At 34.6% G+C, this 26,860-nt stretch overlaps 1 protein-coding gene and 1 long non-coding RNA gene across 2 annotated transcripts in view; one reads left to right on the top strand and one right to left on the bottom strand.

Annotated features, from left to right (window-relative positions):
• The window catches only part of LOC137487746 (uncharacterized), a 62,092-nt gene that overhangs the window by 14,999 nt on the left and 20,233 nt on the right, over positions 1-26,860 (bottom strand). The window lies entirely within an intron of this gene.
• Positions 1-26,860, top strand: part of sik2b (salt-inducible kinase 2b) — a 55,413-nt gene that overhangs the window by 9,284 nt on the left and 19,269 nt on the right. The window contains exons 3-6 of the mRNA XM_691233.10: positions 4,168-4,231; positions 14,391-14,552; positions 20,686-20,810; positions 22,209-22,332. Of these exons, the coding sequence (XP_696325.5) occupies positions 4,168-4,231; positions 14,391-14,552; positions 20,686-20,810; positions 22,209-22,332 (475 nt within the window). The remainder of the gene's footprint in view (positions 1-4,167; positions 4,232-14,390; positions 14,553-20,685; positions 20,811-22,208; positions 22,333-26,860) is intronic.

Here is a 26,860-nt window from a genome sequence, read left to right as displayed (position 1 = left end):
GGCTCTGCTGTCTCATCTCTAACCCCCGGTTTCCCTCTGCCCCATCTGCCATGGCTCAGGGTCCTAACACCAAGCAGCTGCTCCGCACACGCAGCCTCACATACACGTCACGCAGCAGCCAGTGCTCCATATTTAATGTGGAGCTGATCTGCTTCACATATCGTACATCAGCAGCACTGCATGTCAGCTTTTTCTTCAGACATTTCAGATGGAACACATATGTACAGTGCACGTTATAATCTGCAAACTCTAAAGGACAGTTCATGGAGGTTTGTTGTGTGTTAAATAATGTAAACTACATTAATACATTTTAAACTGCATATACAATTGTCTACTGTATATATTTTAAAGTATATATGAAGTTTTATTGCCATAAATTTACAGATTACTAAATATAAATGTGTAGCAGTGTTGGGGAAAGTTACTTTTGAAACTAATGCATTACAATATTGAGTTACTCCCTAAAAAAAGTAACTATAAAAAAGTAATGCTTTACGTTACTTTGCGTCAGGGCTGTTCAATTAATCGAAAGTTTAATTTTAGACGTTTAAGTTTAAAGTTTAATTAATAGACGAGCAGGGCACACACATCTAAAGTCATCTTAATGTGAGCGCTTTAATGGTAAAATATGCGTCAAAACGCTGTGTTTAGTGATTATTTATATTAACCCTCATTTGTATAATAAACAAACGAGTTGAGAATCAAAAGACGTGTGAAAGAGAAACCATTAAAGTGACAGCGTGCAATAGGCTATTCCTGCTGCTGCATGTTTTTATAATTAATCAAACAACAACAGGGGAAAATCCCTCACTGCTCTTGACTGAAGGACTTTTGTAGCTAAAGTTTTTTTTCTTACAGTAAAGATGCTTAAAGCACAGTTTGTTTCATATTTTTATTCTATTGTATATATTTCCCTTTCCTTATTTACAGGGAGGAAAATAACTGCATGCAGTTGAAGTCAGAATTATTAGCCCTCCTGAATTATTAGCAACCCTTTTCCCCCTAATTTCTGTTTAATGAAAAGTAGATTTTTTTTCAACCCATTTCTAAACATAACAGTTTTGATAACTCATTTTTAATAACTGATTTCTTTTATCTTTGCCTTGATGATACTACATAATATTTGTCAAAATACAAGCATTCAGATTCAAAGTGCGATTCAAAGGCTTAATTAGGGTAATTAGGCAAGTCATTGTATAACAGTAGTTTCTTCTGCAGACAATCAAACAATATTGCTTAAGGGGGCTAATAATATTGACCTTAAAATAGGTTTCATTTAAACCTGCTTTTATTCTAGCCAAAATAAAACAAATAACACTTTCTTAGGGAATAAAAATATTATAGAAAATGCTGTGAAAAATTCCTGAATCTGTCAAACATCATTTGGTAAATATTTATGAAAAAAATTATAATTTCACAAGAGCGCTAATAATTTTGACTTCAACTGATAATCGCTTTGAATAATCGTGATTACAATTATGACCAAAATAATCGTGATTAAGATTTTTCCCATAATCGAGCAGCCTTACTTTTTATTACCTGCTTGATCTCTTTCAGAACTTGTTTTTTTCTTTCTTTCTTTTTTAATAAAAAAAGCTCTGCAATTAACAACACACTGTATAACCTACACCTACATTTACCTTTAAAAAAACACATTGAAACATTATGTTTTAGCACAATGTTATCTAAGAACTTCCTGATCCCAGAGCTATACATGCCGTATATACAGATTATTAAAAGTTTAAAGCAATGTGTTTGCTACTTTTGTACTATTTTTCTTAAGTAAAATCACTGTCCATTGAGACATTTCCCTTTTCCTTTTCTTCAATGTGTTTAAAATAATGAACACATTCTCTCGTTGACTGCATGATTTATTGTGACTATTTTAATTTCAATTTAGCAATTAATTTTTTAAAAGCAAATAATTAAACTAAAAAGTAACTCGCATTACACTTTCAAGAAAGTAACAGAAATATTTGTATTTATTTTTTTAAATAATACTTTACTTAAAAAAGTAATATTAATATGTAACTCGCGTTACTTGTAATGCGTTACCCCTGATGTCCATAAAGTGCAAATGTACAGCAATTATAACGCTGTGCTAATTTTATCCCATGGGACAAATGCACAAGTATATAAAGATATATTTATAATATTTCATATATGTGATATATTTCCAGCTTAGTGTCAAAGTGCAACATTGTATAGCTACAGTGAGCACAATACTAATTTTAAATAAGTTTCTCATTTGATCTGATGTTGTTGCTTATGAGTATGACCAAATGAGATGATAAAATTTTACAAATTTTTGACAGATGAACAGATTAAAGTGCAATAAATTGTCACACTGTAAAAGTATAAAATTATCTAAAAGTTATTTTTAAATTAATAATTTTTTTTATATAATTATTATATTTTAGACATTTTTAAGCCTTGTGTACAGTTCAAATTGACTACCCTTTCATTACGTTTGCGGCTGTTTTTGCCCATTGATGTTTTTTATTGCAAAGCCATGACACCAAATAATCATACATTCTTGATTGTTGGTGTTTTTCCTTGTTGGAACGAGGTAAAACTTTTCATTTTTACTGTTGATCATTAGTTGGCAGTATTAACATTTTTGATGAGCCTGTTCTGACTTTTATATTGAGTTCCATCAAATAAAACAGCTGATTATAGTGTGCGTGCATAAATACACTTACTATGTTCTGAGAGCTGAGCTGCTTATTTTTTATTTTCTCAAACAAATTAAGGTAAGAGTACAAAGGTCTTTTACATGCTTACACACTATACTTCATATAACCATTTAATTTTTATTCAAAAACTAAGCTTTTTTTGCACTGCAACTTATGATTAACAGTAACATTTAGTAAATTTACCTCTACTCAACAGGGAAAGCCAGCAACAATCAAGACTGCATAATTATTTGCTGTCATAGATATGCAATCAATAAAATGTTGTCATAATGGAAGTCAATAGGACAAAAACAGCCGTGAACATAACGAAAGAGTCGTAAATTTGCCCAGAGTGTATTATTGATTTATTTTTTATTTTTTTATTTCAAAGCACTTTCCCAAAATATGTGTCAAAGTAATATGTCAAAACATTCCAGTTGCTGAAATTAATTAATTTCAATTCCGATTTCAATTCAATTCCAGTTGCAAATTAAGACTCAAAATCTACCCATAGTGGATGAAAACATCCCCAACAGCAAATTAGGGTTAAAATCGATGTTTATATACTGTTCATATTTTGTTTTCTGTTGTCAATTTATGCACGTTGTATGATTGATTAATATCGCTAAAATATATGTCTGTTTGTGAATAGTGTGAATTTAATTGTATTATATGATGTACTTTTTAGCATATCTTACTGATTATTAATGACTCAATACTGGCGGTTATTCACATTAAGCCACAGCCAACTAGTGTTGAATCAACTCTTCGCATGAGCTAATTTGAGATATTTCCAGTTATTGCTTATTTGGCAGCTGAGTGGGATCAGAAGTGATTTGTGATCACTGTGTTCTTAAGAGCTCTGAGCTCACCGCTTCCACCAAAACAGGTTTTTGGAAAGGAGAATTAGTTTAAGAGTTGAAAAGATGATTCATAATCTGGCCTAGATGCTGATTTTATTAGGCACCCTATAATGCCTTTAAATGGCAAGCAAAAGCAGAAAATCCCCCACTAGTTGAGCCCAGATAAAGCTGATTTACACACAGCCTCTCTGTTGAGATGAGGCTGATGTATCAGTAAACCCCAAACTACCAGATTGTGTAAATGGCTAATGGTAATGTTTGTCAGGGATCTTTGAGTGTCGCTGAATTATAACATGCCGCGTCTCCTCACTACATTTGGGCCTATTCATCTTTTTGTTTTCTTTGGCTAATTCTGGAGTCCTCCCACACATTGCTGGATTTGACACTACACTGTGAATCAGGCCTACGAGTAAACCAGCATCCCACTCCAATTCATGTGTGTTTCATTATGATACTGCAAACTCAATGGGATACTTCAGATTTCAGTTCAATGTAGCTGTCACTTTATCACTCAGCTTGTTTTTTCAGTTAATTTTACACTTGCTTTGTGATTCATATTTTTGGTTCTACGTATGTCACGGTGTCAGAAGTTTTAGCTTTAACATACGTTGCTTTTTATTCTTTCACAGGTCATGGAGACCAAGAATATGCTGTACCTTGTGACGGAATACGCCAAAAATGGGGAAATCTTTGGTAAGTGGCATTAATGCTACACCAGGCATCAGTGGAAAAACACTGTATGAGTATTTTGATTAGTTTGAGGGTAAAATAATTTGTTTGTATTGGAATGCTCTGTATGGACCTTATTTTTCAATGTGGAAGTGGGCTGATTTTTGCGAGTGTTTTAAAACTTCCGATTCAGTCGACTATGGGAGAAATAAAATAAAAACAATCAAACTACTTGCTCTACAAAGAAGTGTTTGCATACTAAACAGACAAAGCAGAATCATATGATAGAAAATATCAGTTTGCAGCAGCACAACAAGTTGTTTTTAACGTCTGAAAATTAATGAAAGTAAATGAGACCGGAAATCTTGAATCAAAGATTCAAAAGGCTGTGCGGCTGCCTGCTCATAAGCAAAGAATAAGGTCAATATAGACGTATTGGGATCTCAATTATTAATACAATATCCATAAAATACAATTATATAAACTTTTGCATCCAGACATTTACTTAAGCAGTGTGACGTAAATTATGAAAGTGAATGTTTAAGGCTCTGCTATACTACAACAAAGTTATAAAGTTATAAGCTATATAAAACAAAGTTCTTATTTCGTGCTTTGTTTGAAAGCAAAAAATATTTTGAAAAGGCTGAGTGTTGGTATACTCTTTTCAAACATTCCACACCCCCGTGCTGCAGGAGGCAGAGTTTTAAATGTGTTGCGCTGCTTAACTGTACTGCTAAAAAGAAAAATGATAGTGGTTCAAAGTGAATAACAGTTTCATAAATATAGATGTCTGAAAAAAACAGCCTTCTCTGCAAGAAGCATGACCATGCCATGTTTCATTGCTTTATATCTGCCATTGACAGAGACAGAGTGGGACAATGTTTAGAACTTTTCAACTGGTGTGAAACCCTCTGACTCTTTTTCTGCTACTCGACCCTCCTCAGGTGTGTTCATGTTGTATCTTGGTGTTGTTGTGCTGGATATTTAGATTAATGTCTGATTCTAAACTTTGTTGACACATCAAAGTAGGTTGTAGGGTTGCATGGTTTACCGGTACATTGGCAGCACTGCAATACTATGGCACCAAAATACTGGCGGTGCCTCCGTACTCTTTAAATGGTAATATTGTCATTAACGCTTCTAAAATAGTTAATGTTGCATGTGAAAAAGTCACTAAAGTCACTTTAAGGCAGCAAAACTGTGTAAAGTTTGTGCCTTGTTTTATTATGCTTCAAACACATCTGAACCAGTTCATATCTGTTCCTGAGAATATGATTTAGCTACAATGACCATGTCAATCTCTTAAAAAGAACAACGTGAATTTTAAAGTGAAATTTGGAATTACAGTGGATTCATACTAAGACTGAAAAAAAAAAAAATAAAAAATAAAAACAGGAAACACTAAGAAAACAATCATTTTTCAACTCATATTTTGTTGAAAAAAATCTCTTCTTGTTTAATTTGTATCTTAATTTTGATGTATTTTTTGTTGGTCAGTTATCTGCAAAATAAATGAAAATAAAAAATAATATTAGAGGTGAAGGGATGTCAAAAGCCACTATTTTTCCACAGCCCAAACACAAACTTTTAAACAAAATTGAAATGTTCATCATTTAAATATAATTATTATAGTTTTTCTGACAGTTTGCTTTATTTCATAGATTTGAGTTATGAATTAATACAGTATCGTGATACTACTTGGTATAGTGATACTTCAGCTGATATAGTATCGCGGCCTAAATTTATGGTATCGTGACAATCCTAGTAGGTAGGTAGAGTTCCAGAACATACCCAATGATTGTGTAATCATCATGGACCAATGGCTGCTCAAAGATTTTTAGGGCTGAAAAAAAACTCCCCCAAAAAGTTTGATTTGGTGGGCTGTTAAACTAAAAGAGAACTTAGTTTTGGCCAGATTTTGTTTGATATAACATCATTTCAATAATTCTTTGAATCCGTTTGAAGCATATTGTGGCCTTTAGGGTTACACTAATGTACCTGAGAATAAAAATCCAATACTGTCAAATAGTTCCTGTAGTAATAACCATTTTCATTCAGGTTTCATCATTTATTAATCATTGACTGGATTTTGCTGTATTTTAAGCTTTAATAGTTCTAAAATGAGGGAATTATACAATTGGTCTGACATGTCTGACAGAAATATAGAATTGCTTCAAGTGTCACTGACACTGACAAGAACAGAGTGTGTATTCAGACTAGCATCTTGGTTTCAGATGATAGTGACAAAGGTCATGCTGAAATTAGCTCAGGCGAGACAAACACAGTCTGAGTGGATAACCATCATAGTCACAAGCAACCAATGTGTCAGTGCTGCTGATGATCAGATTGTGATGGGTCAGCTGTGTGTCTTTCCATTGCTTTGAAGTTGTTCTGTCTGAAATTCAAGCTCCAAGCTAAGAGCAAATCTGAAGGGCAATGAAAAGCAACAGTTAATGTAAAGAAATAATAATTTACTCTTGTTAATCAACAACAAAAAAGCAACACGTTGCCTTAAAATTATTAAGTAAATGAATAATGTGCATAATTATAAAAATTTAACAGGTTTACTATAAAATTTACAACACTAACATTACATGCAACTTGAATAGTTTCTTATTATGCACTAATCTCATTCCTAAACTAATTTACCACCAACATAGACCTCACGTTTTTTCACAGACACATCATCAACTTGAAAACTACTGCTCAACCCATAAAATAAGCAGTTTTCCACTTGTAATTATAATTTTCAACTTGTAAATACGATTTTTCAGACATTTTCTGAGAATTAGTGCAACTGATTCTTATAAAGCATTTCAACTGCTATGTATAGGGTATAATTTTTTAAAGATTGGTCAGGATACAGGTTTTCAACCAAAAATATGCCCATTTCAAATCCCAATGTCATTCCAATCCTGTATGAACTTCATCAGCCAAACACAAACGCAAATCTCTTAAGATAAATAAAGATAAATTAATATCCTTTTTAAATTAATAAATAAAAGATAAAGATTTTATTAATAAACAAAAGATAAATTAAGCCATTGACTTCCATTACATAAACAGAAAATTCTGAGACATGTCTCCAAAGTATATTTCACCTTGGGTAAAACAGTAATTCAGGTTTAAAATAGTCAAGTAAATAAAGGATTTTCAATTTTGGTTGAACTATGTCGAAAGAATCTGATGAAATCCATACACCTTATAACGACATGAGAGTGAGAGGATTGGGGTAACCTATCCATTTGACTTGTTGATGATTCGGAATGATTCCTGAAAGTGAAAGTCTGAAAGTAGCCTGCATCACTTCCACTGACTGATCTTTTTGACTTTGTAGCAGCAGCTGCTGTGCACCACCTGTGAAAACTCACATAATCATCACACATTATTCTTACATAACACTGTGTCTGTTTCACAGTACACGGCAATGTGATATGCTACCAAGAAATTGTTCCTACCACGAGGATTCAAGTTTTTGTGTGAATTTAATGTTTCATTGCATTATAAGGGAAACCGCTTTAATATATAGCCTCTTGAAAGAGTAGCTCCACACAGTTCCTATTGGTCAAAAATGATCTCTTTGGCTGCTGTTGTTCTGCATTGTGCAAAATTAGCTTCCATTGTGTAGAGGCAAACTGTTTGCTTCAGATGCATTGAAAACATATTGTCATGCAAATACTGCTTGTCCAGCCACCAATCAGCAAGCTTATACTTAAATGTAAAGTGTTTTACAGTCTTGCTTTTGTGGTGTATTTTATATGGACACTGTGACCCTGGTGTTAGATGTGACAACAGCGTCTCTGTTTTGAAAGTGATATAAAGAGCAGTGTCGTGGCTTGGGCAAACCAAAAGACGTACTGCCGCCCAAGTGTGCAACAACACAAGATAACAGCCAAATGTCCCATAGAGACTTGAAACGAGGCTACTGAGGTCAAGTAAATAAAAAAGCAATAAAATAATCTGTCAACGCAGCATAACAAATACTTGTGTGCGAGATATTTTCTGTCAAAATTACCATCTAATTACTGTTTTGAAGTATTGAGAGGCCATGTTGTCCAGCCTTTGTGATTCTGGGTTGCACAATATGGTTATGCAACTTCTTTACAGCATGCGCCATCACTATCAAGACAAAGTCTCCAGTTAGTCACTCTTTGGAAATTGAGGCTTTTTGACTAATTAAGGGAATAGTTTACTCCAATTCATCCACAACTTTTTATTTTTGGGTGATCTAAGGCAGGTGAATAGGGTAAAAAACAAGCAATTGATTGATTACATAAAATATATTGTTTGGATTAGGGCTGCGCAATATATTGTTTCAGCATCCATATCACAATGTGATCATTCGTAATAGTTACATCGCCGGATATATGCAATGTTGAGTTTGTATTATAATTTATCATTTGCATGTGTTTTTGATGCCTGTGATTTGTAGAAAGATTTTAAGATTTGGGTATAAGAAATTGTACTATTTGTGACCTTAACTGCGATTTTGGTATGGAATTTTTTGTATTTTTATAATTTAATTACTGTACTTGAATACTTGGGACTCAGGAAACGATCTTTCTTTTTCTTGATTGTATTTATCAGACCCCCTATTTATTTTTTATTTTTTATGAAAAAAATGACGGATTTTGTGGCTGTAATTCCCCGAAATTTGCAGACAGTTTTGCGATAAAAAAATAAATAAATATAAGAAATTTGTATATTTATAATTATATATTTATATATGTATTTACCATATTAGGTAGCCTACTATGTTAAGTGTGTAATCTGACACAATGACACAAATCATAAAAATAAAGCTTCTTTATTTTGGTCTCGTGTCAAAACAAGATCTAAAACGGCAAGATCTAATAACTCTTATTTTTATCCACAAACTTTCTCTCGCTCGTTTCTTTAGATTTCACTCCCCTGGAGCATCTGACATCATGTACCTCACTCAGGACATGCATTAGGGATTCTCTTACCGTAATACACTTAAAACATGGAATCATCACAATCAATCTAACATTATAAATTCTTTCCAAATAGAGATATTAAGTCATCTGGTGAACTTGTATTCATAACGCAACATGTATCGCAAAATAAAAAAATATCGCAATGTTAAATTTTTCCAATATTATGCAGCCCTAGTTTGGATAAAAGATTTTCTTAGGGTGCTTTCACACCTACACTTTTGTTTCGGACCTGTCTTGTTTGTCCAGTTAGCGCGGTTCGTTTGGCACATGTGAAACTAGCAATCACGCTAGAATCTGCACCAAATCAATCGCTCCAAGATCACTTGAATGAAGTGGTCTTAGCTCGATTAAAACGAACTCTGGTGCAGATTGCAGTGAGAAAGCGATATGATCCGAGCGCGATTATATCAGTGTTTTATGGATATGTAATAGGCATACGGCTATATGAAGGGAGAATTATGAGTAGGGCGGGAAGTTTCGGGATTCTCCCTGATGCCTGCAAACGAGTGATAATCTACCGGTAATCGCGCGTCCCCCTCCCGGTCCTTAAATACGTCGCACACCCTTCTCTACCCTCCCCACCGCATCCCTCCTCGCTCTTCAAATACGTCACACGCACCTTGTCAAACACCACCTCTCCTGACAGCTGAGCAGGACTCTGCAAAATAAGCCCTGACACTCTGACCAATGTGAGGAGAGTTTACTCACACGTGACTTGTTTTAGCTCTTTTGGTCCAATTAGATACTTTGCCGTGTGAAAGCGAACTGCACCAAGAGCAACAATGTAACAATTTTAATCCCTGTTTCAGAACAACTGAATCGATTCAAAGTTGTGAAAGCACCCTTAAATATGATGTTTAAACATGCAAATGAGACCATATTTAAATAAAATATGCTCACTTATTATATTTCTATTTTTTACACAGTGGATTTGGAGTTTTTATTTTTCATAATTCAGAAAATACTGTAAAAAAAATGTTGCATCACACAAAGTAGAGCATGATTAGCTGCTCTTTTTCTTCAGACTAGCTCTCCAAACATAAAACAGGCACTCACTTCCATCACATAATGATCAGAGGGATAAAAGCGAGTGATATAGCAGCATTTGGTGTTGTGAAGTGCTGGGTTCGATCCCCCGTGGTGGAGCTTAGCAGCGCAGAAGCCCACCGCGAGTGTCTGTCTGCTCCACCAACACCGCACCGCAGAGCCCAAGACAGAAAAACTGGGTCAACTTCGAATAAGAAGGAACTGCAGAACACACAGACAAATGCAGGAGAGAGAGACAGAGAGAGGGGGAAAGCTAAGGGACATTGATTTGAATTTTGGAAGTGGAAAGGAGAAAAATGTAGGCCATGCATATTTTAGAAAAATCCAGAGCTGGAGAAACTGTTCTTCTTTTGAACATGTCAGCTGATCAGTCTTGACACCCGTGTCTGCCCTCAGCCTTGCCATCTCTGCCTTTTACCCTCAGGCTCTATTTCTAGCCTGTCAATTTTAGGCTTTAGCATTAGTAATGGCAGTATAGGAAAATTCAGAATTCCTGTCTTGATCATTTATGACTCTCTGGAAAGAGCATACATGTGCTAGATCAAGAGCGGAAGAAACGCTTCCTGAATGTTGGAAATTGTTAGTATATCTGCAAGAAATAAACCTTTTTTCTTATTTACAATGGTAGTACCTTCATTTTTCAGTTATATTTCACAGAGTGGTCTTAGAAGAATACTTTGAATCAGTTGAACATCAATATCGCTATGTGTGCGTCACATCACAGCATATGCAGTGTTGAGTTGGGATTAGGGCTGTGTAGTTAATCAAAATCAAATCGTAATTAGTTAATCGCAAGAGGCTACAATATTAAATATATATGTATTTCTAAATAACAAATACCATCTGAGGTGAAGTGCTTCAAAGTCAGCTATGCTTAAGAAAATTAAATATGCTTGACTTGCTGCGATTGGTTTAGTGAGGCATCGCAGACATGGTATCGGTTGTCGTGAACTATGCCATTACACAAGAAGAAACGATTGAATTTTGTCATGATGCCTGGCTGGGTCAGTTAGAACTTCTGTGTGGAGTTTGCATGTTCTCCCGTCGTTTGCATAGGTTTCCTCCGGGTGCTCCGGTTTCTCCCACAAGTCCAAAGACATGCAGTATGGGTGAATTGGGTTGGCTAAATTGTCCGTAGTGAATGAGTGTGTATTCAATGAGGTTGAATATGTGTGTATGGGTGTTTCCCATATGCTGGATAAGTTGGCGGTTCATTCTGCTGTGGGGACCCCAGATTAATAAAGGGACTAAGCCAAAAGTAAAATGAATGAATGGATGAATTATTATTAATATTTTATTATTATTGTTGTTTAATAATGTCATGGCAAAGGAATGATGGTAAAAACCAAAGTATTATATTTTCGGAAGTATTTTTCTTTAATTTTAAACATTTTATCATCTTTTAAATTAATTTACGCATCATTAATTGTGATGATATATATTTTCAGCAACAAATGTTCATTTGTTTAATATTCAATTTTTATGATTGAATTCAGTGAATACATTCAGTATCTCTGTAATAAAAAAAATATTTTAGTACAGTAAGATCTCATTTGTTTGCATTAGTCAATGCATACAATGAGCAATTCAATTATGTTACTCTTGATGTTACGTTAAATATGTTAGTAAATGCTATAATTAATTGTTAATTATTGTTAGTTCATCTCAGGACAAGGTTCAGTCAGTTTGTGTTTGAAAATTCCTAACAAACAAGCTATACAAAAGCTGCACCTTGCTGGAAAGAGGAAATGATGTGCCTCAGATAGTCAGTCATGTAGTGTCTGTGGTGTGACTGCTCTGCTTTGTAAGGGTCAGTGGAGAGGAACTCCAGTTGTACTACTTACAAAAGTGGAAGCAACTGTTATTAGGTCAGCTGGCCAGCTCAGTGTCTCTCAGGTCTGCTTTATTCATGCTCACATGGCTTAGCAGAAGCAAAAATCTCATGCAGAACAGGCACATTTTAGAGCTCAATGTATCTGAAATGCTGGCACAAGACTGAGATATTGTTTGCCTGGCCAAAGTGCACACACTGGGCTTTAACAGGGGAGATTAGAGTCGGTTGAGGGGTATAGAGCAGAATGCATGTACTGTACATCTTATCACAGAGTTGAGTCCCACCGACCAATTCACACATATATGACACATACCTATGTCTGGTGTGTTTTCTGATTAACAACACAGTCCTAAAAAAAAGCACAATTTCAGAATGTTGCATCTGGTATCTAATTGACTTGCTCAAAGAATTTGACCAGTTGTTAACCATTTATTTATATACAGTTAAGGTTAGAAATAATAGCCCGCCTGAATTATTAACCACCCTGTTTATTTTTTCCCAATTTTTTGTTTACCAGAGAGAAGATTTTTTTCAACACATTTCTAAATGTAATACTTTTAATAACTTATCTCTAATAACTGATTTATTTTATCTTTGCTATGATGACAGTACATAACATTTTAGCCTTGTAATAATATCTAGATATTTTTCAAGACACTTCTATACAGCTTAAAGTGACATTTAAAGGCTTAACTAGGTTAATTAGGTTAACTAGGCAGGATAGGGTAATAAGGCAAGTTATTGGTTTGTTATGTAGACTTTCAAAAAATATATATAGATTAAAGTGGCTAATAATTTTGACCCAAAAAATTACCTTTTAAAAAATTAAAAACTACTTCTATTCTAGCCAAAATAAAACAAATAAGACTTTCGGCAGAAGAAAAAATATTATCTGTTAAACATCATTTGGGAAATATTTTTAAAAAAAATGTAAAGAAAATAATTCTGACTTCTACTGTAAATGTTTATATATTTATTTTATTTGAGCTCTGCATTTAGGGTATGCTGTAAGATTGGTCCGTTAGTAATATCCTTTCATTGCAAGAAACACAATGCATAGTGTTAAATACACTCATCACAACAGCGAATGTATCCAGGAAATGGACTTATTTAAATAAGGACATGTGGACACGATGTACCTTCTCTGCAGTAGCCAATGTTTTTTTTTCCTGCCTTCCGCTCTTCAAGCTCGGTTATTCAAGGTAATTTTACAAATTGCTCTGTTTTTGAAGTTTTTTTTTTCCTTCATACTATTTGAAAAACCGCTTAAGCATAGAATTATGCAACACTGCCATGTCCCCTAGCAGGCAGGGAACTACCAGGAATTTATTATTGTTTTGAAGAAGTCATATATAAATATATATATACATAGGCGCATTTGCCCTTACATGCACATGAACTTTAATGACATCCCAATCCTAATCTGTGGGGTTTAATGTGAAGTTGGCCCACGTATTGCAGCTATAACAGCTTCTATTCTTCTGCAAAGGCTTTTCAGGAGGTTTAGGAGTGTGTTTATGGGATTTCTTTTTTACTATTCTTCTAGAAGCACATTTGTAAGATGAGGCATTGGTGTTGAATGAGAAGGCCTGGATCAGAGCACTACTTCATCCCAAAAGTATTCAGTCAGGTTGAGATCAGGACTCTGTGCAGCCCAGTCAAGTCCCTTGATGTCAGATTCACTCATTCATGTGTTTGTGGACCTAATTTTGTCCACTGGTGCACAAATTTGGTAGCATGATATTGTCTAAAACAGGGGGGGTCAAACTCGGTCCTGGAGGGCCGGTGTCATAGAGAGTTTACCTCCAGCCCTAAACAAACACACCTGAACCAGCTAATCAAGCTCTTACTACATATACTAGGAACTTCCTGGCAGGTGTGTTGAAGCAAGTTAGAGCTAAACTCAGCAGGACACCGGCCCTCCTAAACCAAGTTTGGACACCCCAGGTCTAACATTTTTTTGACTGGTAGTGTAACCCCGTATAGAAAGGAATGTGTGAGGACTGTAGTTTTGGCAATAGGCCGAGGGCCAGGGACTGACCCAGCACTCGAGGGTGTGGTGACCACATGATTACACCATCCAGGGGGATGTTTACCCTACTCATACACCACAGAGCCTCCTTATTGTGGCTCATCAATCTCTGCCACTGGCCACACCACACCGCCGGAGCCTTTCCCGGTACAAACTGTGGTCATGGTTTGCAAATTATTGCTTTTTTTGTGTCAGTCACATTTTATTGTGACCCATATTGCACTACATTGCCCATGCAGAATGTTTAATTGATTCAGGTCTGTGCTTTGTGCATGTGTGGCGTTTAGTTAACTGTGCTTTCTCTTTATTTAGACTACCTAGCCAAGCATGGACGGCTGAGTGAACCAGAGGCTCGTCGCAAGTTCTGGCAAATTCTGTCTGCTGTCGAGTACTGTCACAATCGTAACATCGTTCACCGGGACTTAAAGGCTGAGAACTTGCTGCTAGACGGACACATGAACATCAAGATTGCTGGTAAAAAAAATAAAAATCACAGATAATCTTCAAACATTTTGGCTTTGATATATTGTTTTACAGGATACATTGCAGAGGTATTGAATGAAGTTAACTAAAACTGAGATTAAAAAAAAATGTTAAATGCAATAAACATTAACCAGGGATTCCATGCAATGGTATATATATATATATATATATATATATATATATATATATATATATATATATATATATATATATTTAAGGAACTAAAGTTACTAGAGTATTTTGTTCGAGGTTAATTAATTTTAAACAGGTTTTTTTATCTGTTTCTATGTAATGTTACCTCTAATTTATACTTCTGCATGGCTCTGCTTCTGCATGAGCTGCGATGACTGCACATGCAATACACAAGCCATTCATTTTTTATATGTGTGCCATTGTTTGGAATGAAAGGGTGCACCTTAAAGTAATTAAATGACGAAACTAGTGAAGTAATTTTGCAGAAAATATTATTTTAATTATTTATTAACTAAATGGGTTGTGGATACATTTTCAATTTACATTTACACTTTACCAAACCCACAATACAAATGAATCAAAGCAGCTCCTAAAACTCATAAATAAAGATTGTAAATTGTGGTAGGAGTACAAAATATATGGATTTACATAAACTAAATAATATGAACATTTTCCTTCAGTTCTTATATTATTAAACATTACTTATTAAAATTACTGGTTATAAAAAATTTACAAATAGCTACAAATATCTATATATAAAAGACAGTAGACACAGTAGACAGTTTCCATTTACACAGTGAACTAAGCTGAAAAGTGACAAAATGTTTAGTACTTTCATTTCGGACTTCGTCATAAAAGTTTTCCACCTACATTTTTGCTAACTCATCATGGTTTATTATAAGGTGTGACGGACGATTTGTTAATCAAAGCTTTATTGGTCATAATGATGACTCATGTACTGCTCAGTTGGCAAACCCATGACTTGCGTCAAGAGATCACAGGTGCTGTCAGTGCTGAGCCATATATGCAGACCAAGGTTCATTTGCAATTTCATTTGAATCTGAGCAATCAAGCGGCTACTGAGTATCATGTAAGCCAGGCTTTGATCACAGCCATGCAAGGCTCTTGGCGAATGAAGAGCTTCCCACACACATATGTGCACACATATTAACACCCAGACAAACATTGTCGGTTTCCCTGACACCTCAACCTGCTTTCTTCCCAAACTCCTCTCTCTCTTGATTTTTGTAATGCTGAAGCCAATCACAGAGGGGTGTCCCGCGAGGCTTTGTTAAAGGTCCTTTTTCTTTTCTACTCACACTGATGCACAGTCAAGCTCTAAGAAGATGGCTTGAGCTAGGTCACTCAAAGAAAGGTCATCAGCCTTTTATGTTCCACTTCAAACACTTATGTGCCTGCAACATGACTGAAAGAAGTCCTCCTGATAAAGTAGAGGACCCTGCGAAACTCCCATCTTTTTAACATAAACACCCTTTCCCCCACTGTACAGAGCAACACTGTGATTACATGACATTAAAATGTCAAAGCCAAGAGTGTACTCTGTTTTTCCAGTAATTCACGTTGAATGAGCAAACCTGTGTAAGTAGGAGACATCCTGGGGGTGGGCAATGATTGGGAAACCGTATGAAAATTGTGAGGATTGGATCCCCAGAGATCTTTATACAACCGACCTCCAGCACAAATCCAATGTACAGCGTGTTACGCATGTCCACTGCATAACCAAATTAAGAGAGGCAGAGCTATTGACCTCAATAAAAGCTTTTTATTTAAAGTAACAAAAAGCTCTGCCTGCCTGTAAATATGTTTTCCAGGCTGCAGGAGTTTAGCTGTAGGGCCCGGATGAGATTGAGTGATTCCTGTATTGAATGTTGAGGCTCACTCCAGCTTGTCTGCCTAGAGCATTGACGTCAATTCCTCCTGCTCAGCATTCAACTCATGAAGTGGGTCAGCTCAACTGATATGGACTCATCATACTGGCCTCTTACATCACAGGCACAATGTAATGCGAGCACAGCGGCATTTTATACCTCACTTAAGGTTCATGGTTTCATCAAGTCCCTGGAGCTCAGATTGTAGACAAAATGTTGATGCTTCCTGGAATTTTAATCAAATTAAAGCAATTTGGCACGCCAGTGATGTCTGGAATCAGTAAATTCAACCTTATAGATCACAAATATTCAACATAAAATATCTTGTAGTTATTTATATATAAATGTGTCTAATATCTAAAAACTATCAGGAAAATCTCAATAAATACTATCATATACTGATCATATATATATATATATATATATATATATATATATATATATATATATATATATATATATAAATGCATCTTCTATTTGATTTTGTATTGTAATAACTCTAGTTTTCATTTTTATTTTAGTTGATTTAAGAAATTAGTGGAAAAAAAGTTTATGTATATCTATAAATACTAATAATATATTTCTTTTATAATATACATAAGTATGCAATATTAATTATATTATATAATTATGATATATTTAAAGTTATAATAATATTTGTTTTTAGTCGTATAAAATATTGCATTTAATGTTTTTTTTTTTCTTAAATATTTCAAACCTGATATTAATATGTTTAATTTGTCAAATAAATGGACCTTAAGGATTTTTTAAAAATAGAAAAAAAAAAAAAAAGAATACAGATTTAAGAGAAGGTGTTATGGTATGTTAAAGTGCCCTAATCTTGTATTGGATCATCCAGCAGACAACATTGTAATTTTCTCAGAATACGCATTTAATAGAATCATTCTGCAATGATTTTGCTAGCTAATTCAGGGCTTAAGGTCAGGAAACCGCTCCTTTTCATAGGCCAAAATTGCTGTGATTGGTCAGCTGGCCAAGTCTGTCTTGATTAATCTATCTAGAAATGAAATGCCAAGCAATGCTACTTGGAAAACTAAAACTGGCCTAGCCTATATTGCACAAAATGTACATATAATGAATTAATCATACTTTCATGGATGAGAGATAAGCGAATTTCGTGTCTGTGGATGAGCAATATTTTATCGTTTGCAATATACCAGTTAAAATTTACCCCACGATAAAAAAATTACCTATTTTAATAAAGAAAAATATATAATTAGTCTGATAACACAGTTATCAGTAACAGTTTTCAGTTAACAGTTGTGTGTGTTTGAGTCTGTTTCAAACGCAGATCTACTGACATGACACAGAAAAAACATTTTTATACAAATAGTGAATAAAAATTGAACATACGAATGAATTCTTTTTCTCTAAAGATACTGGACTTTATTTGAAATTCAGAGGGGACATATACTTTATCTTCAAAATAATTGCTGTCACAACAAATACCAAAAAATCTAATGATACATTTTTCAGTTTATAATGCTAATTCCTAAAACTGTCCAAAATTAAGAAAACGGTCCTCTGTAAAACGGTGAAAGCATGATCATTCTTAAGCAACAGATACAAAACACATTTGTTTTCACAGTGCAGAACACAGTTTCTTAATGACATGATGTTAACACACTAACAGAGGAAGTGTTTGTGGGCATAAGTGTTTGAGGTTGGAGTGTTTGCATTTCACACACAAGTTAGGATAATGCAAACGTTTTGCTTTGTTTTGATTAGACTGGTACAAATGGCAAACAAGATATTTTTCAAAAACCCATCTGACATGCTCTTTAAGAAAGGTCTTGCAGCTGTACACAGTTATGAATAAATACAGGCTTGTAAACCATACTTTTATGGAAGGTTAACACTTGTACACAACACAAGTATCGTACGATTTGTCTGAGAGCCATATTTGAAGCCATATTTGGCCATCTAACACCACTGTCTTTGAATTCTGGCAGTGGTGGCCATTGTATCTAATCTCTAAGCACTTTGTAAAGCTCTTCCAACCCATTAGAGCCAGAGCGAGGTGGCGATGACGGTTTCCATCTTCAGGGTTTGCTTGGCATGATCCACTAAGCCCCATTACAGATGCTGCTCAGCCTGTGTGTTGGCTCTGTGACCCCCTTCATTCCTTCATAGGCTCTTGTCAGCAATCCATGTTATACAATATTTGCCGGTAGACGTAATGTGGTACAATGCCAACTTAGTCGCATAGGAATTTTAAGTGACATTACATAATGTAACCCTATCTTTTCTCGTAATTTACACAATGTTACAGCTTGTTAGTCTGTATAATTCAACTCGCTGAGTCATGTTTTAGCCCTTTCCTATAAAGAGCACATGAAACTGAATGCTTTACTTTCTTTCCCATTGAAACACAAGGTTGAAATTGTAACAGACTTGTCATTTTATCGAAAGTAATGGCAGTTTTTCATATTAAACTGTTAACATGAGACGGCGCATGAGTAAATCCTTTCATTTATATTAAAGTATATGAAGTATATAGTATAGTGACACTTCAACCTTTTAGAGTCCTTGCTTTTATTATGAAACTTGAGCCTATTCTATGCATTTAATGAGGAGAAAAACTCTTGAACACTTATTAGTCTGTCACTAAACATACAAATGCACTGAAATATATTTCATACAAAGGCAAAGAAAGTGAAGTGTGCTGTTAAAAACACATTTCTACCAGACACAAATATTGACCTTGATTAATGGCGGATTTGAAATAATTGGTTGACCAATAAAACAGAAAGGTAGCTTTTATTGGTCAATTCAGATTTTTGATATATTTTTTATCTATACTAATGAGATGAGGAGATTCCCCCAATGTGTAAAGAGGTTTGAGTGTCTAGAAAAATGCTATATAAAATGTAAGGGATTATTACTATAATAATTATTTTTAACTGCCCTCCAATATCTATATGATCTGCTGTTTTTATTCGAGAAGGCATTTGACTGGGCAAAAATCTGTCCAGTGCAGTCATCAATATTTGTGCATATTCTCAGGTTTTTTAAAGAATTTTAAAAAGCTTTAATGTAAAGTGTTTTTTTAGGAGGAGACTGGCATCTACTTTCCACAAACTGCTATTTTAGTTTTCTTCAGGTCTGTAAGATAGTAAAAAAAAATGCTCTTTTCTTTTGACTTCTTTTTTCTTTTTTGTAATGGTCTCTCAGTGAGTAAAACACTAATATTAGTCATCATCAGAGTAGAAAGAAGTGGGCTGCAAAAACATTCTGAAGGAAATGTGCTTTTGGCATTGAATATTAGTTTGTTTGTGCCGTGTCTGTACTCTGAGTACAATCAGCAATTTAAGGCAAACACTACACCATTTTTATTCCGTATGAGTAATTTTTCTTAGAAATTATGAGATACAAGTGACAAGCATTTTTTTTATTTATAAAAAAATTTTCACGTAATTATATGATCCATTATTAATTTTTTGCTACATTTAACAAAAAATAATAATAATAATAAGAAGAAGAAGAAGAATTGAGAGCAAAATTTACCAGATTGACAACACTGTATTGTATTTTTTAAACATATTTTATTCATAATTATTAAATTATTAAAATATTTAAAAGTGATATAAATTCAGGTTTGAGAGTTTAGGATAAGTGTTGCAAAAATGCATTACAATAAATTGGGTTCTATTAACCAAATAATTTTCTACTCAAATTATCCATAAATGTTGCCCTACAAATATTAAGCAGTGCAGGTTTTTTTGGCTCATGGTATGGACATTTATATTATAGGGTACCTTTACACACATTTATTAATTCAGTACTTTTTTTTTATGTAATTCCATTGCTATTACACAAGTATTTTTTTTCTGAAATTGGTTTTATTTTTTGTGTATTTAGATTTTTGTTGAAATCTGGCTCAATTTTATGTCAACAACTTAAAAAATATATTGACCAGAAACACTCATGACGTGTTCAGTACTTACTTTTACCTGCTGTTTATTTAAACTTATAGATAAGAAATAAATCAGTGGTTATAAATGTTTCTTTGTAGTGACTTCAGTCTCTACTAAATATTCCTTTTCAAAAACCTTTAGCAAACTCTTGAAAAAGTTCAACAGTCACTAGGTGTGGGAGCCTTGATAATACAATCAATACTGTAATGAAACTCTTCTGTTTGTCGTCCCCTAAAGGTAAAATGCGATCTTTGGCCCTTTGCACATGCACAGCAACCCTGTCTTTTCATTCTAATGTCACATTTCTTGCCTTTTTTTGTGCAGATTTTGGCTTTGGAAATTTCTTCCAGTCAGGCAAGCCTCTGGCCACATGGTGTGGGAGTCCTCCATATGCGGCCCCAGAGGTGTTTGAGGGACAGCAGTATGAGGGACCGCAGCTGGACATCTGGGTATTGGCCCTCAGTACTTATCTGACTATCGAGTGTATTCGTGCAGATTCACACCGCAGTGTGTTTGACAGTAAATGATTAGCAAGTCAGCTGACTCTTGTTTGTGTTACCACCTATTCAACCTTTGAGAACTTGTCTGACGTCAAACAGTAAACTAAACACCCTCTGTTCTATGTGTGAGAGAGAGAGATCAGATCATGTGAAAGTGCTTGCTCACTTTTATTACCATTTAAAGGAAGAGATTGTCTAAAACTGAAAATCATTTACTCACCCTCATGTCAATCCCTGTATTTTTTTTATCTGGATATTCACAATAAATATGAAAAGAGCAGCATGAACATTTTGCTTAACATCTTTGTGCTCCACAAAGTTACACAGGTTCAGAAATGACATGAGGATGTTTTTTGTGTGTGGGAGGGGAAAAGTCCTTCAAAATGAAAATTTGCTGTTGATGTATTCACCTCCAAGCCATGCAAAATGTAGATAGATGACTTTATTTTCTCTAATGAGGTATTAAACTTTAATAGATATTGTACAGTTGATCTTTTTTGAATGGCTCCTCATAACATGGTGCCAATTCTAGCCTATAAAATTATTTTATAAAGAAAGTTTTGAGTTGAAACTGGGGTCCTTGGCGATTCAGAAAACGTAAGCTACCCGCACATTTAGAGTTAAAAAAGGCACAAATACCAAATAAAGTAGAGCTGTCATTCTCATCAGCACAACAAAAAGCAGAAAAACCAACTGTTCCAGCTAGGCGTTTCAGTCCACAAATGACCAACATTACATGTGGTATAATAGGATATTTGCTAGAAAAGTGTAGTTTCATATAACAATTTATTACGTTATTAATGCATTAAATGAATTTAAAGTGTAATTAAACCATATTAATTATAATATTATACAGTATTAGATTTCATTTGCTAGTTAAAATTACATTACAAAGCTTGTAAACTAAATTATTAATAATTCACAAGCAGTACTTCCAAATCATTTATCATAGTGTTTGACATTGGTCTGTGCAAGAAATCAAACATTATTTAAATTATTAGTGCTGCATAATGATGTGAAAGTGGACAAAATAATCGGTATTAAAATTGGTTACAAATATTGAAGTTTTTAATCTTTCAAAGTGACATTAGTCATTGACTTGCAGTTTATGAACCACCAAGGACCACAGTTTCAGCTAAAAATCTTCTTTAATGTTTTACCACTGAAAAAAGTTCCTTCATTTTGAGTGGCCTGAAGGTGAATAAACTAACAGCCTATTTTAATTTCTTCATTTGATCCCACATTTTTTTTTCTCTTTAAGTACATGCACTTGTACATGTGCACATTGTAATCGTGTTTTCTTCCACTAAGCTGACACTGTGTGTGTTTGTGTGTGTGTTCCTGCAGAGTATGGGGGTGGTTCTGTACGTGCTGGTGTGTGGCGCCTTGCCCTTTGACGGCCCCTCTCTCCCTGTCCTGCGGCAGCGTGTTCTGGAGGGCCGTTTCCGTATCCCTTACTTCATGACAGAAGGTGAGACACTCTCATCGAACACAAAGCCACCACCACCACAAACAGTTTTCTGGCGGCAGTTGTTGTTTTTTCACAATATTCTAACCCGAAAGTGATTCAAGTCAGTTAAAGCATTCCATAAATACTTTGGCTACAGTTTGTGTGCGACTGGACTGTATAAAGAGAAACGGTTCCAACTGCAGAGTAACATTTCCATTTCACATGAGTCATGATGGTCCATTATTAAACTAGTAACTGACTAGCCTGTTAGAGAGGTCAACTGGTAGGGATACACTGTTGTAACTATTTTTTTGTTCTGTGGATGAACCTCAATGTCTCAACGTAGATCTATTCCTTGAAGGACTAAAGATGATATTTTAATGCTTACAGTAGGGGAAAAAGGAGACTCATTTTGAGGGTTTTTAAATTAGTTTTTTAATATTTGTAATTAAATGTTTAATTATATAGCACATTTATTGTTTATGGCCATACACCCAAAGCGCTTCACAATCATGAGGGGTGGTCTCTCCACCACCAGTATGCAACGTCTACTTAGATAATGTGATGGCAGTCACATGACAACGGTGTCCCCCAGACGGAATTGGGTATTAGGACCCTGCTGGCCTCACTGACACTACTTCCAACAGCAACCTAGTTTTCCCATGTGGTCTCTAATCCAGGTACTGACCAGGCTCAGCCCTGATTAGCTTCAGTGAGTAACTGGTCTTGGGCTACAGAGTGAGATGGCTGTGGCCATACTTTGTGCAGTATCTTGTGAAAATATTAATATAAAAATTAAGTTATATTATAATCAAGTTTAAATAACTGCTTTAAAGTATAATTTATAATTAGATTATATATGTATATGCACACACACACTAGTGTCACACAATCCTTTAGAAATATTTCCAATTTGCAGAATCATTATTAACCATGTTAAAAACAGATGTGATGCTTATTTTGCGGAAACTTTTCATTGTTTGATGAAGTTTGAAAGAACAGAGTCAGAGTCAGAAACGTTTTCTGACTTCATGAAAGTCTATTTTCACTTTGTATCAGTTGAATGCATCCTTGCTAAACAGAAGTTTTTACTGATTTGTTTTACTGGTTTTGTAGAGCTTTAAAGTAGCACTTGGAAGTCATAGGTCTAGGCCCTGGCTAGAAAATCCGGTCAGCGTCAGGTGAACCAGACCGTCAATCTAATTATACAAGCCTTCCTTAAGACTAATGACCCAACTAGTTGTTATCCTACTCGCTTACAAATGAGTGACCCACGGCGAGTTAAGTCACTATATTCCCTGGCCCGAAAAATGCTGTGAAGGGCAGGATTGCATTGCACAGAAAAAAAAGGAGGGCAAGAGACTGATAAAGTGACAGGGCAAAGGGTGAAAGGCAAGACCATCCTAAGGGCAGCGACTCTATTCACAGTGGTCCGCTCTTGACGTTGCAGTCATGAGTCATTTATTATGTCACATTTGTTCATACTACACCAGCTTTGCTCACTGTGATTAGGCATGGATCAAGTAACCAGAGGAAGAGTGTGCTCATATTAACCCGCCGGTCTTGGCAGGATGGCCCCTGATAGAGGGTGAGGGGGCCCTGTAGTAAGGGTCAATGACTTTAAGACATTTAAACAATTCTGCCACATTGAGAGCGTTAGCACATAACTCAAGCCCCAGAGTGAAGCTTAGCTTTACTCCCCAAATGAGAAGAACAGCATGTGTTTTTTCCTTTACATTTCCTTTTCAAATGCGTTCATCACAGAGGATTTCACCCCTGCAGAGTATCTGCACTTTACCTCAGCGTGCTTTCAGCCAAGAGCACTAGCACACACTACACGCTACATGCACCGTTGGGAACCATTACGAGTGCCTGGTGTGTCAAACAGGGAACTTTGGCTCACTTCTAAGTGACAGTACTTTTCCAGAATAATCCTGGTAGCTTTAATGAGGACTCAAGACGACGTGGAACATTCAGGAACTTGCGCAGTAATGGCATTATCTTCAACGACATGTAGGATAAGTGTCAGACAGGTCGAACATTCTTACAGTTGTTTTGATCATTTCTATTTGATTGTGGAATGTACAAATTAGAAGGCATTTACAGAGCTGTCATTAAAAAAGTAAATAAATAATATTCATTTATAAACCATGCTTAATCTGTAAATTAATAATCCGAGAACAAAACCAGAAAATAAAAAGTTACATGACCGATTTCCACCACACAATTTCAGTTTTCCAGGAACATGATGTTATTAAATGGTGATAGTGCAAAAAAAGAGCATCACTTTTCTGAACAGTAATTATTTTGTGCCATATAATGTTATAAGTCAGTCATGGATAATAAAAACATGTAGCTACAAACATAAATCGTATGAACAACCACTATATAGTTCACATCACTATTATGTGCCAAGTGAAAAACAAATATTTAAATGACTCCTACTTCTGTCATGTTTTCTGGCTGACTTGAGATGGCTTTGCTTCTGTCTCCCACTATCCTGATACAAATATTATTTAGGTTGGCCACTATTCCATTATATATGACCAACCAATGAGAGTGATTGTAAACATAAGAAAGCCGATTGGCTGAAAATATTGTGGAGGGCCAATAGTTTAGCATGACTCTTGCTTTAACTTGCCCATGGTGACTACCATCATCACAGTCTTTACTTGCACTCATTCACATTCTCTCTCTCACACTTGCACGCACGCGCACGCACGCACGCACACACACACACACACACACACACACGTATTCACCATGCAAAAGTTAATGCCGGACTCATTAAAATAAATACCGGAATGCAAAACACGGATATCTGAAATTTTCCAGAACAGGTTCCAGCAAGATCAGGCTCAAATTAAGCACCTTTTTTAAATATATAATTTATATTACAAACAAAAGTACATAAAATGTATACGTTTTTATTTTATTTTTTTTGGCTCTGACATGGAATTACAAAATTGTATCCAGCCTTAATGATATTATTGTTGTTTTAAGACCTTTTTATGGCACTTATTATATAATGCCAGAATGACAATATAACAGCATCACAATGCAAGTACACTTTTTCAAAAAACACATAATATTTCTTTCTTATGAATATTTCAATTAATTATAGTCATTACTCAAATTAATAATAAGGCATCAAAATCAGAATTTAAAAACATTATATGCCCTAAACAAATAAATAATAATAAATGTTTAAAAAAAAAAGTACAAAGGAAAATAGTAACAAAGGCTGCGAATCTGCTACCAGATCTATTTTCAGTTGTTAAACACTCACATGAAAATATACTAAAGTAAATAATAGTAAATACTATAGTGTTTTTTTAACCATACTGACAGACATCTCTAATAGAGATCAAGATGTCACACTATCAGTGACTAAAATAAAACTATTAGCGTATAAAATGTTGCTCAAATAGTTTTTTATTTATTTAGTTTTTTTTTTATGTATGGGAAATATATATTGCATCACTAAAATGATTGAGGTCATGTCCATGTGTTGTGTAATAAGTCGATATATTGATTATTCTGACAGGCCTGGCCTTACGTTTTGAATTTGAAATTAATTCCTAAATATACACCACTATTAGGTAAGTTATAGTTAACCTTAATAAAACAAAGAAAATTCCTGGATGCAAAAAATAAGAAATAATTAAACTTACTGTAAATGAATTCTCGAAAATATAAAGACATAAAAAGCAGAATATGAAATTTCTAAATAGCCTATTAATTAAAAACAGCAACTCTATTTAAATAATACTAAATCACAGGACAAAGAAAACTCAGTTGGACATCTGCTTAAATTGCTCTTAAAAAGCAGTTGAAACAAGAAATTTGTGATTGGGTAATATGATAAATGAAAGTCTTATATATATATATATATATATATATATATATATATATATATATATATATATACATACATATATAGTACTGGCTATAGTACTCTATATATATAGTACTCCATACTAACACTGAAACGTCAACCTAAATATGAATCATGATGGAAAGTGTGTTTAGCTGCTTTGAGCAGTCAGGATCAATGAACTCTTAGAGGAAACCAGATTCTAGAGCAGCTGCATACAATTCAAAGCTCAAAGATGTTGGGTCATGTTTCATGATGCAAAACATACAAGTCATGACTGTTTAAATTATTGCCCTGGGCTTAATGGGATGGTTTATCTGAAAAATTAAAACCTCATGCAATGTCCTTTTAAAACCCATAAAAAAGCATTTATTTTTTTCTGTAGATATTTAGTGCAATATTCAGATTTTTTTTTCATTCAGTAAAATCCAGTTGGAATCAAATTATATATTCTTATTATAACACCTTTAAAAAAGTGACAGTGATTTGGATTGACATGAGGGGTCAGTACCTAGAGAAAATATGTAGTATTTATTTTTAGATGAACTATCCCTTTATCATTGTAAAACACCAAGATACTCAGTTTGCATCTGAAGAACCCTTTTGTCCTTAAATCAAGGTAGAGACTTCACAAAGTGGTCCTCGCAGCAGTTTTTCTGCATATGATGTGTT

The sequence above is a fragment of the Danio rerio genome, chromosome 15, assembly GCF_049306965.1.
Source record: "Danio rerio strain Tuebingen ecotype United States chromosome 15, GRCz12tu, whole genome shotgun sequence".
NCBI lineage: Eukaryota > Metazoa > Chordata > Actinopteri > Cypriniformes > Danionidae > Danio > Danio rerio.
This window is presented reverse-complemented; position numbering and strand designations above follow the sequence as displayed.